General features: G+C 39.6%; 1 protein-coding gene and 1 long non-coding RNA gene across 2 annotated transcripts in view; one reads left to right on the top strand and one right to left on the bottom strand.

The window, feature by feature from the left end:
* LOC307173320 overlaps window positions 1–13,281 on the top strand; it is a 349,409-nt gene that overhangs the window by 83,674 nt on the left and 252,454 nt on the right. The gene's annotated exons all lie outside the window — the stretch shown is intronic.
* On the bottom strand, window positions 2,406–12,732 carry LOC307173305 (nuclear factor 7, brain-like). Its single transcript, XM_079896328.1, has 6 exons — window positions 12,088–12,732; window positions 5,636–5,731; window positions 5,191–5,421; window positions 5,091–5,113; window positions 4,891–5,009; window positions 2,406–3,735 (listed from the first exon to the last, which is right to left on the bottom strand). Exons 1-6 carry the CDS (start codon window positions 12,481–12,483, stop codon window positions 3,227–3,229), a joined length of 1,374 nt encoding a protein of 457 aa, XP_079752454.1. The 5' UTR covers window positions 12,484–12,732; the 3' UTR covers window positions 2,406–3,226.

Below are 13,281 nucleotides of genomic sequence, written 5' to 3'. Positions count from 1 at the left end.
TAATTCATAATTTATGCAGTGCGGACTGTTTGATAACCTAATTCAGTTTCTGTATATTTCATACCTGTTAGACAGGAAGGGCACATGTAAATATTACATTTATTTTGGGGTTTATGTGAGGAAAGTTTTAAGTTCACTTATATTAAAAGTTGTTATAATTTTCAAAAGTAAAAAATAATTTTCATGGAGACATCAGTAGCTACAGTCAGTGATACTGGCCTTTATTAATAAAAAAAAATGTCATTAAACAATTATTTAAAATATACTGTCTTTATGTTGTTTCTATATTACAGTGGAAATTGAGTCTCACATTATTTAAATTTTATTTGCACACAAAACATTAATGGTGAACATTTTTGACTTTATAAAATGATTATCTCAAGTCTTGGCAATTAGTAGGCTACTAAACTATGTATAAGAAAAATATGTCTTACTTTCTTTATTGTTTAATAGGGGCCATTAAACAATAAAGAAAGTAAGACATATTTTTTCTTATACATAGTTTAGTAGCCTACTATATTCTTTTTGGCAGAATTTATCATTATAATCAACTTAATTATTTCCTGGATTTTGTATTACCATAGTCCCTAAAGGTATGTAAATGCAGGAAATGTGATTAAAATTGAGAAAAACATTTTTTCTTTTTTTAAAGTGCAAAAACTTTTTCCCCCATTTTGTGTGATGATCAGAAAAATGACCAAAGTCAAATGCGGATGCTGAGCGAACCTTTTCAGTTATTGGCCTAAACACCAAACTGACACCAGAACAGACTTGATGGCACCCTGTGAGTGATGGGAAGTTCCGATCATTTTACTGACTCGCTTGTTCGATCTTGTTCATTAAAATGAACAAATCTTTTTTCAAGTCATTTCGTTCATTTAAGGGGCTTTAAATGTTATTCTTTTAACAGCCAAATTCCCCGAACACATCCACCTACGCAGTCTTTATCATATTCTGAATTAAGAAATCATTATAATGCAGTCAAAAATAATTTACAGGGAACATAAATAATTACTTTCCGAGTCTTTCGTTAATTTGTCACGTGACAGACGCAATGAACGTTCATGAACGGATTGAACCCTGCTTGAGATACGAGCTCCTGCAGAGGTGGTGAAGCAGGCCAACACTGCCACTGTGGCAAAACAGGCCTAATGTGGGGAACTTGTGTTGTGGTTTTCTGGGGAGGTGGAGTAACTATTATGTGTCCCTTTTGTTTTGAGATTTTTTATTGTTTTGATGTTGTTGTTTTACATGTTTGTTATTTAATCATCTCTATCTTTATTTTCTTATAGTGCAATCAATAAATTAATTGTACATTTTGAAAAAACTTTTTTTTTTCATAAATCAGGGTTTATACTAAGTAAACAAGGACTGATGTTTTTAAAATTAGGGTTAGGGTTACACGCGCGCACTGATGTTTTACAGAGTCTCACTCCAGCCAAAGTCCCAAAGTTGGCAACCCTGAGCTGTTCAATGTTTTGAGCGTTGTGCTAATGCTGCAGAAAGGCATGCTCATGCATCTCAGGTGATGGCTGGTTTGAGGCAACCAGAGAGTTTGCACAACCAACCCAGATGCTCTAATCATCCAGTGTCCCATCTCCCCTACAACCCAGCAGGCATTTCAGCACCTTCTTCTTTGAAGACTCATCCTAATACATCATTCACCATAAACTTGGATTAAGTAGTTTTAGTTATTTCTTGTTTCATAATTACTATTCTATTGGTGAAGTTTATGGTTTGTTCATTTTAAACAACGTCTGCAGAGAATGTTTTCAGTTTGTGCTCTTAAGATTATCTTGAGTTTAATTGATATGCCATTTATTTCCACTATTAGTTTGCCAGTCCAAATCAATGCCATTGAATGGAAACAGGGTGGAGATGGCAAATTTTATTTATTTATTTATTTATTTATTTTTTCGCATGTTCACTTTGTCGATAACAAAACTTGGATGGAAACTTGGCTAATGCTTTTTTTTTTTAGGGATGACATCATTATACACACCATTTTATCGGTAAAAAGGCTTTTTTAAATGCATGTTCACTTTGTCGATAACAAAACAGCGCAAAAAGTGGATGTAAACTTGGCTAATGACCCCTTCTTCACATAATTAAAGAAATCCTCCAGCTGTGAAACATTAGGATGGTGAGCAAATCCCTTTTTTAGCTGTTTCTTATTATTGTCGACTGTCATGTTGTAATGAAGCCATTGAGGTTTTGAGTCAGTTGCTCAGTTTGACCTCTAGATGTCAGTAAAGCTGCTCACAGGGACTGAGGACTGATTTTACATCAGCAAGTCTTTCTTGTTCAAGTTTTCTTATACTTCTATTTATTACTTTATTTTGGATTCTTTTATATCTATTTCACTGGCGAAACACAAATAAACATTTTGGGTTCCCACTCATTTTGAACAAGTCAAGTCAAGTTTATTTATATAGCGCTTTTCACAACATAGGTTGTATCAAAGCAGCTTCACAGTAATAAATTAAAATAATACATCAATGTTTGTTTCTAGTGGAACGTCCACGTTTGGTAATGCTGATCAATAGTATCGTTGATTGATTAATTAAATTAAATATCCCCAACTGAGCAAGCCAAAGGCAACAGTGGCAAGGAACCGAAAAACTCCATCAGGTGACCTAATGGAGAAAAAAAAGAAACAAGTATTGTTTCCATGACTTAAACCCTAATTATCATCCCAAACATTTCATCGTTCACTCTTTCACATTAAATCACATATTATTTATTTATTTAAAACACATAGTTCAAGGGTTCATCAGTAAGAACATTTTACATCCATTTATTCCAATGAACAAATGATCATTTCACCTCAAACACTGAGAATATGCAGAATTTACTGCTTCAGTGATTTGATGTAATACAAAACAAAAAATATGATATATAATCATATACAATTATGATGCAAAAAGTTTAGAAATTAATAAACACACGTTGACTGAAATAATCGGGTAAATGTCAATTATCCTGAAAACATGAATGCTAAAACGGTCTCTAATCGTCTAATTGTGTGAAGTGGAATATAAATGAAAACTTCTTGTTTATTGATCTGAGTGTTGCTGTAGTGCTGGATATCAGTCATGTGATCATCACGGCCCAATCACAGCCACCGTACTGATATTCAGATCAACAGCACTCTTACTCATGTGATATGGATTAAATATTGGAAACATGATGAAAGCAGGAAGATCCAGATCTACAGGAGTGACGTTTACTGACTATTGACCGGTAAGATCCTCAGAGAGCCAGAACACCAGAAGAATGGAAAGAGTGTGTGAGTGAAGGTGGCTGTGAATGTGTGTAGATGTGTGTTAGTTACAGGATCAGAGAACGACACCGTTCCTCCGTCATAGTCCAGATTCACTCTCACACGATCAAGCTTCTGTTTAACAAGAAAACCAGAACTAAAGAATCTAGAACCTAAAGACTGGTACGGATCATACTCCACACTCCAGACATCAGTGTTGAAGAAAACACATCCCTTTCTCTGGTTTGATGCTGTAGTTACTCCAAGAGTCCAGCGTGAACTCTCTTTAACCTCCACATCCCAGCAGTGTGTTCCTGAGTTAAAACCCTCTGAACCCAGAACACAGTTATAATAGTTAAATCTCTCTGGATTATCAGGAACAGGTTGATAGTTCTCGCTGTTTCTCACACTGGTCAGACCACCAAACAGGACGAGTTCTGGATGAGCCGTGTTTGGATCCAGAATCACAGGAGCTGATGAGACACAATCAACAGAAGCTTTTATTCTGATCTTCATATAATGATCAAGAGTGAACCCAACACAGATTATTATGAATTATGACACTCGTCCTGTTGATCAAACACATTTTCCTCTGATCACTGTCAGTGCTGTTATTAGTTTCACACTCGTTTTTATCATCAGCGTTTAACGGCATCAACTACAAACATTAAATATGAGATTCAGACATTTGTGTCCATCAAGAGAAACTGATACTTTGGAAAAGTTAAATAACAATAAATCAATGAGATCTGTTGAGATTTCTGCTGTAGATGAAGAACTGTAAGTGTGTGTCTGATCTTCAGCATCTGATCATCTTCATTTTATTGGCTCTTATAGTCTGTGTTTTGTTTTAAATTAGTTTATTATGACTGTCTGTTGTGTTTGACTTACAAAAATGAATCACCTTTAACACTTCCTAGCCATGCCCTAGCAACCATTGTCGAGCACCCTAGCAACCCAAATCCAAAGAGGGATATCTTCTAATCTGAATGTCATAGAGGAGTTGCGGTTGGTTTATATCATTCATACTGGCAAGCATCCTTTGAAGTAACATCATTGGCAGCTGCCAAGCCACTCCCTAGCAACTAAACAGAGTACCCTAGCAACTGTTCAGCAAGACCTATATCTCTGCACCAGAACATTGTAGAGACATGGTTGTTGGCTCCTTTGACTAATGCTAGCAAACAGGATTTCCATCATGCTACACATGTTAGCAGAATAGCTACATGCTAATAGCAATTAGCTAAGTGTTAAAACTTGTCAACAATGCTAACTAAAACGCAGTAGCATCATGCTAGCAACATGCTAATTTTGTTAGCTTTTTGTTAAAAGGATGTTTACAAAATGTTAAACATGTTAGCATCAAGCTAAGAACATGCTAATCATGTTAACAACATAATAAATGTGTTAGCATCATGTTAGCAAAATGCTAATTGTGTTAGCATCTGCCTAGTTCAGAGTTTTGCTCAGAGTTTTGATCTCTGTCTGTGTCTATCTATCTATCTATCTATCTATCTATCTATCTATCTATCTATCTATCTATCTATCTATCTATCTCTGTCATGAAGAGCCTCTAACTCTCCACCCATCCATCATGTCCAGCTCAGATCTCCTGCTGTCAGACTCACTGTTTTGGACGATGTCCTGCATCTTCTTCCAGACTCTGAACGGCAGGTTGCCCAAGTATCGTGGCACATGAATCAAAGCTCCAGAAGCCATCTGTGGATCCGGCTGTGAGCTCTGGACTCTGGAAGAACATTCAGGAGTCAGAACTGCAGTGGCTTTGGATCAGAACCAGAGAGACCAGAGACAGGAGCAGATCACTCACCTTTCCATTGAGACTGGAAACTCCTGCAGAGCAAACACACCATTTATCATCAAGAACTCAATCAATCATCAATCAATCAACCAATGATCTGAAATCAGACCTTCAGAAAGCAGACGTCATTGGCTTTCATCATCTCCTCCATGTCTTTGATTGTGTGTGAAAGAGCTGAGATGTGTGTGTTCATCTCCTCCAGCTTCTCCTTCATCCTCTGCTTCTTCTGCTCCTCTTCCTCCCTCAGTGCAGTGACTGTAGCTTCTTCTTCATCTCTGAGAAACTGATGAAGCTTCTCAAACTGCTGTTTAATCTGACGCTCTGTGTGCTCAGCTTGAGACTGAAATCAAAGCACATTCACTTCAATCATCTCAATCGACACACATCATTAATATCCAAGATAAACTCAGATACCCGACATAAAACGGATCCAGAAGCAGATTGCTGCTAGTCATTTACAGAAATAATAAACTGTTATCCATTATATCAAATCATAACTGTATATAGTGATCCAACAGCTGTAATGAAAATGACTCTCGTCTCTGTTTCCTCACCTTGATGTGTTGAACTGTTTTCTCAAACTCTGCTTTCATTTTTTCATTGTGTTTAAGTTTCTCTTGTAAGGACTCCAGAGCTGTATCGAGCTCCTCCTAGAATTGAACAAAAATTTCTAGCTACCTACCATAAAACAAAGGCAACCTGAGTAAACACAAAGTACAGTTTGTAAATGGAAATCTTATTTATTGAAACAAAAAAGTTCTCCAATACCAATTGGGCCGGCGTGAAAATGTATTTGCCCCCGTAGTTACTAATTCCTCAAATATATAAAACTGCATTTATAATGTAGTTCAGCTGGACTAAACACAACCAGTTCTGATCACTGCAGCCCTGTTCAATCAGATCAACACTGAATACTAAAGCCTGATTGGTTCACATCTGTGCGCCTCTACAGACAAATGGCTTTTCAGCCCGACTGCATATTTAAATAGCACTGAAAACTGTTTTCATCAGAATTGTTCTCCTTCAAGTGCGAAGATCATCTCCTCGCTGTCTCCAAAGAGAAGAAGATAGGAGCCTTTCTGCTCGCATTGAAACGAGCCTCAAGCAGCGGATTAACGGCGCTTCGACACCTGCAGCTCTGTGCTTCTCCCCTGCGGCTATTCAACTCTTCAAGAGAAAATATCATTATTAAAGGGGTCATATGATGCGATTTCTTGTTTTTCTTTTTCTGTAGTGGCTGTTTAAGATCTGCAGTGTTACAAAGCTCAAAGTCTCAAACCCAAAGAGATATTCTTTATAAAAGTTAAGGCTCAGCCACGCCTCCCTATAATGCTTCATTCAAACACGCTGCCACAAATCTACGTCAGTGTGTGTGCGCAGAGTTTCATAACACCGCCTGTATACGCAAAGAAAGAAGGTGTAACTTTTATTCTCGCTGTATTATTGTTGCCGCCGGCGTGTCGTGGAGACGCTGTGAAACTACTTTGTCTGGCTTTCCAAAAGAGGACAAAATTAGAAAACAGTGGCTAAGCTTTACTTACAACACTGTTCCAGAAAAGTACAACCAAAATATTCGACTGTGTGCTGCGCATTGGAGGACTGTTTCCAGAACCTGCGAGAGTACAAGGCCGGCTGTCCACAAAGGCTGATTCTAGAAAGTGGGCAATTCAATCTTTGCTAGTCCAGTCTGGTGCTTCTAACTCACAGACACAGTTTGTAAGTATGTTTTCATATTTTAATAATTTGCTACTGACTCTTCAAATGCGAGTTTTGAGCAGTATAGAGTACGACTACAAATGCAGACATGGTTTTATGCTTACAAAGTGTCCTGGTCCAGTCACGCTGGTAAAGTTCAGCCCGATCAGCTTGGCCTGCATTTCTGTCACATGCTTAAGGTATTCGGGCCAATCACAATGCACTGGATCGCTGGCCAATCAGAGCACACCACGCTTTTCAGAACGATGAGCTTTGTAAAAATCGACGCAGTTCAGAAAGGCGGGTCATAGAGGAGCAACAATAAAATAATGAGATAAGTAAGGGATAATGTAGAACGAGGTGGTTGTTATTTCGCCATATTGTTATGTTGAATCAGCCTGAAGGGGTTCGCTATATTCGCTATAACGACTGCCTCGCTCTACATTATCTCGGTTATTACATGGCTACCCACCAAATAAATAAATAATTTGACACAAAATATTGATTTTCAAAAGGAGTTAATTGATTTTAAAACGATTGTATTGCTTCCGCTAAAGAAAATAGTCCGTTCCGTCTCTACGGTTAGAATCCTGCGTCCATAGCAACGCTCTGTTTTCCATGGCAACGGTGTGTTATCCTTAGCAGCGTCTGTTATCAAGAAATAACACACCGCTTTCTACATTAGAATTCAACCAAGCCATGTAATAATATACAATAATGACTTTTTTTAACCTAAAACCACATAAACACATTGCATTAAACCAAATACACAATATAATGGTCTTTTTAGAACTGTGATCTGACCCCTTTAAAAGAGCAAATTTGACCCCATTCTTCCTAGAAGTCCACGAAGAACTGAATAAGTCTGTGGGGAGCAGGACGAGGCCGAGGGCCGTGGAAGAACGGTGCGAGGCTGGTGGCGTGACTGATAATGAGCGACACCTGTGCGACGCACACGGTCTCGTATCTCTCACAGAGGAGCAGAAGCATAAAGGAGGAACGACGACAGTGGAGATCGAGAGAGGCCAGGCCTGGATTTTATTTGATGTTTATGTTTTATTTGATGTGACAGCAGTCGTCCATGAGGGGCTGCTGTCTTTTATTTTCACTATGTACTTGTTTATTTTACATTTATTAAAGTCTTTAAATGTGTAGGATTGAAAATAATAATAAATAAGATATTTGAAATGAACCAAGTGATCTAGGCCTGTAGGCCAATGTTTGTATTTTGGGGGTCAATGAATTGTCACACCTTTAGTACGGTGGGGTAAGTTCGAATGATCTGATAGGTCAGTTTAAATGTCTCACAGTTGGGGTAAAGTCACATGGTCAGGAAAGGATAAAAGAAGGTTGTAACTTTTGCTCTGTCTCTTTTATGCTCTGGCTCTCTGATTCTCTGGGTCCCTTTCTTGGGGCTCTCTTCCTTTACCTCCTGTTTTCTTTGTCTCTTTCTCTCTCTCTCTCTCTCTCTCTCTCTCTCTTTCTCTCTCTCTCTATTTTTCTCTCAGGTAACATTTTTCATGTATGCTAGGTACAATTAATAATATAAGTTATCATCATCTCATACATATATTTTGTAACTATTTTAAGTGTAACCATAACCATATTTTGTCATTAAACCTTTTCAATTACAACTAATGTGCTAACTAGTTTTGATTTGAATACAATATTGTCACTCTCTATAGCAATGCTTTCCGACATATTAAGCTATTGTAACTGTGCTTATTTCCGTCGTTGGTATAAGTGGCAGTGGGTGGAACAGACAAGAAATATATACACTGCTCAAAAAAATTAAAGGAACACTTTGAATACACATCAGATCTCAATGGGGAAAAATATCATGCTGGATATTTATACTAATATGGACTGGGTAATGTGTTATGAACGAAAGGATGCCACATCGTTTGATGGAAATGAAAATGATCAACCTACAGAGGATTGAATTCAAAGACACCCCGGAAATCTAAGTGAAAAAATGATGCAGCAGGCTTGTCAATTTTGCTGAAATTTCATTGCAGCAACTCAAAATGGTACTCAGTAGTTTGTATGGCCCCCACGTGCTTGTATGCATGCCTGACAACGTCGGGGCATGCTTCTAATGAGACAACGGATGGTGTCCTGCGGTATTTCCTCCCAGATCTGGACCAGCGCATCACTGAGCTCCTGGACAGTCTAAGGTGCAACCAGGTGATGTCAGATGGACCGAAACACAATGTCCCAGAGGTGTTCTATTGGATGTAGGTCAGGTGAGCGTGGTGGCCCTTCAATGGTATCATTCCTTCATCCTCCAGGAACTGCCTGCATGCTCTCGCCACATGAGGCCGGGCATTGTTGTGCACCAGGAGGAACCCAGGACCCACTGCACCAGCATAGGGTCTGACAATGGATCCAAGGATTTCATCCCGATACCTAATGGCAGTCAGGGTGCCATTGTCTAGCCTGCAGAGGTCTGTGCGTCCCTCCATGGATATGCCTCCCCAGACCATCACTGACCCACCACCAAACCGGTCATGCTGAACGATGTTACAGGCAGCATAACATTCTCCATGGCTTCTCCAGACCCTTTCCTGTCTGTCACGTGCTCAGGGTGAACCTGCTCTCATTTGTGAAAACCACAGGGCACCAGTGGCGGACCTGCCAATTCTGGTGTTCAATGGGAAATGCCAATCGAGCTCCCTGGTGCTGGGCAGTGAGCACAGGGCCCACTAGAGGACGTCGGGCCCTCAGGCCACCCTCATGAAGTCTGTTTCTGATTGTTTGGTCAGAGACATTCACACCAGTGGCCTGCTGGAGGTCTTTTTGTAGGACTCTGGCAGTGCTCATCATGTTCCTCCTCACACAAAGGAGCAGATACCGGTCCTGCTGATGGGTTAAGGACCTTCTACGGCCCTGTCCAGCTCTCCTAGAGTAGCTGTCTGTCTTCTGGAATCTCCTCCATGCTCTTGAGACTGTGCTGGGAGACACAGCAAACATTCTGGCAATGGCACGTATTGATGAGCCATCCTGAAGGAGCTGGACTGCCTGCGCAACCTCTGTAGGGTCCAGGTATCGCCTCATGCTACCAGTAGTGACACTGACCCTAGCCAAATGCAAAACTGGTGAAAAACAGTCCGAAAAGATGAGTAGGTAAAAAATGTCAGTGGCCTCCACCTGTAAAACCATTCCTGTTTTGGGGGTTGTCTCACTGTTGCCCATCTAGTGCACCTGCTGTTAATGTCATTAACACTAAAGCAGCTGAAACTGATTACCAACCCCCTCTGTTACTTAAAGGAGAACTCCGGTCAATTTTAACATTGAGCTCATTTTTTTTGTACATTTGGAGTGCTGTCAATACAGAGAACAACGACAAAAATCGGTGTTGCCTACACCGAGTTATTCTATTTTTAAAATTTGCACCCTGTTGACTTCAATGGGGCAAGTACTAAACCTGCTTTTAGCCTCTTAACATCCTTGATGTGTCATTACAAGTGCACAGAAAATGTGAGTGATTCCTTCAGAGTGCACACGAGTGCAAAGGATGAAAAATGAAATGCAAGAAATGTATAAAAATGATGTTATTTAAGCCAGCGCAAATACCTTTGTTTACATCCTGTTTTCGGGTGAAGTCCAAAGTAGTCGATTGCCGAGTTCACGCGCGTGATCATAGGTACTAAACCTATGCGCGTGAACTCGGCAATCGACTACTTTGGACTTCACCCGAAAACAGGATGTAAACAAAGGTATTTGCGCTGGCTTAAATAACATCATTTTTATACATTTCTTTCACATCTACTGCAGTCAGATTCACTCGTGTCCACTCTGAAGAAATCACTCACATTTTCTGTGCACTTGTAATGACACATCAAGGATGTTAAGAGGCTAAAAGCAGGTTTAGTACTTGCCCCATTGAAGTCAACAGGGTGCAAATTTTAAAAATAGAATAACTCGGTGTAGGCAACACCGATTTTTGTAGTTGTTCTCTGTATTGACAGCACTCCAAATGTACAAAAAAATGAGCTCAATGTTAAAATTGACCGGAGTTCTCCTTTAACTGACCAGATCAATATCCCAGGAGTTTAACTGACTTGATGCTATTCTCTGATTAAAAAGTGTTCCCTTTATTTTTTTGAGCAGTGTAGTTTTCTACCATCTTGCTGACAACTTTTCTTTAGTCATTAGGCAGTTGTGCAGCTTGAACCCCTGCAGGAAATCCTCGATTTGAGATGTCTGAACCTCGCTCTGGTAAGACGGCCGTTCAGAATGCTAACGCAAACTTTGAAACAAATCCTCTCACAGATCTGATTGGTTTTTATCAGTGGATCTGAAGGACACATACTTTCATATCCAGATAGCCTCTCATCACAGTTCTTGAGATTCACGTTCGAAGGGGTGGCTTACCAAAATAATACAGTCCTACCATTCTGACTGTCTCTTGCTTCGCGCACTTTTATGATATTCGTGGATGCGGCCCTCTCCCCCTGAGACAGATGAGAGTTCACCTCCTGAATTACCTCAATGATTGATTGCTTTTAGCCCAATCGAAGGCCTGATCGTACAAAGAACTTTGCTCCTCAGAACAGCCTTCGGCCTCTCTCGCTAAAGACTTCTGCTGGCTCTGGCATCGGTCAAGCGAGTTGGTGATCTGCAAGCTCTTTAAGTGGACGCATTCTGGCTTCAGTATTCAGGGAAAAACTAAATTTTCCTCATAAGCGTCAGTTACTGATGTAATGCTCATGATCTCAGGGAAATGAAGCTAGCGCAAGTTCTGCCAGGAAGACTCAATCGTTCGCGTCATTAATTACCTCCTCATCTATCCAATCATATCATTTACTGTAGCTTAAAAGGGCAGCGCTTACACATGTCTGAGTTCGCAGATGCTGTCGCTCCAGTACCTCCATCCTCCCCGCCTCCACCAAGATGGGATCTTTCCTCCAACTCCTCTACTCCACCAAGCTGGGTCCTCCCTCTATCAACCTCTACACCATCAGTCAGGCTATCCCTTCCATCCTGAAGACTTCAGAATGTTCTTTTCCTCCATCCACCCCACCACCACCAGATGGCCCCTTTCCTTACTCCGCCGGGGGTGAGCGGCGCCCCCGCCTTCGTCTTCAGGCGGGACTCGCAGATTCCGTACCCTCCGAATGCGAGTTACGAACGGGGCCTACGCCAAAGAACCTGATTGCTTGCTGAGCTTCTAAATAAATGTTATTGTTACAGTATTAATTCTCCCGAGTCTTTCTGGTAGAACTGAGGATACGTTAGTAACCGGAACGATCTGTGTTTATGACTCGTTATGGTTCTTTACATGTGAATCAAGAAACATTTGTCTTACCTTATATGATGAAACCACTTCACTGATGGGTCTGAATTTATGATTGTCATGTTGTTCTGAATCTCTGCACACTAAACACACAGGCTGTTTGTCCTCCAGACAGAAGAGTTTGAGTTTCTCATTGTGTAAACTGCAGATCTCCTCAGACCCTGATGAACGCCTCTCATTTCTCTCCTTCAGGAACGACTCACACAAGTTTTTTAATACAAGATTAACTGGAGGATGAGATCTTGAGGATCTTCTCCTGCAGACAGGACACTCCTGAGATCCCTTTGTTCTCCAGTACTTTTGAAGACACTCTTTACAGAAACTGTGACTACAGGATAAAATAACAGGAACCTTGTAGATTTCACAGCACACAGGACAGGAAAGTTCTTCAAATGATATTAAATCCATGTTCACTGTTTGAGCTCCAGCAATCTAAACTTTACTTTCACTTTCTGAACGACGGTTTCAAAAATGAATCACCATGAGAATCACAAAGATCAGAAACAAACTTGTTCAGAAAGAAACTTCTCAAATTCATCTGTAATGTTTTCCCCTTCGTACTCCACTGATCGCTGATTCTTTATTGCTTTTGTCGAGACAAAGTCAGTATGGCAGAAAAGAGAAATAACAAGTCAGTCTCTTCCTGGTTAGTGTTGTAAGAGGGTGGAGCTTCTGATCAAGTTGGTGTGTTGAAATAAGTCAAAGAACAACATCAGGATTTCAAGTAAAATTTTAACAAAATGATTAAAAATTAACTTTGAAACGTTAAGATATTACGATATAAAGCCTTGGATAAAAAACAAAAGAACAATGAAAATACTCAAATATTAAAAATAAATTATCTTAAAACCCTTATACATGTTTTTTTATTTATTGCTCTTCTTTATTTGTCACAGAGTTTATCCAGGGTCTGTCATGATAGTCCTAAATAAACAGGAGAAACAATATGACAAAAGTTTGTCTCTCAGGTATCACTTGTCAGCACTTTTATTAATAGTTGTGTAGTATTTCTTGTAAATTATGAAAAATATACTCATTTAGCATAGACATTTCTTAACAAATATAATTTCAATATGCATTGTCACATCACTGTTTCTCTGACAATATCACCAGAATTATGTTTGTATTTATATATATGATCTTACAGCTACTGTCCTTATCGATTATTATTATTATTATTATTAAATTGTAAAAGAATTAAAGAAC

The sequence above is a fragment of the Squalius cephalus genome (assembly GCF_949319135.1).
Source record: "Squalius cephalus genome assembly, chromosome: 16".
NCBI classification, from domain to species: domain Eukaryota; kingdom Metazoa; phylum Chordata; class Actinopteri; order Cypriniformes; family Leuciscidae; genus Squalius; species Squalius cephalus.
This window is presented reverse-complemented; position numbering and strand designations above follow the sequence as displayed.

Bases quoted from the DNA above. Each gene is read 5' to 3' on its own strand.
- LOC307173305 (XM_079896328.1), bottom strand. From the start codon at position 12,483: ATGGATTTAATATCATTTGAAGAACTTTCCTGTCCTGTGTGCTGTGAA. The intron at 5,732-12,087 runs GTAAGACAAATG...GTTCAATTCTAG, and splicing joins AAGTGGTTTCATCATATAAG to GAGGAGCTCGATACAGCTCT. The intron at 3,736-4,890 runs GTGAGTCTGACA...GTGTCTCATCAG, and splicing joins GCAGGACATCGTCCAAAACA to CTCCTGTGATTCTGGATCCA.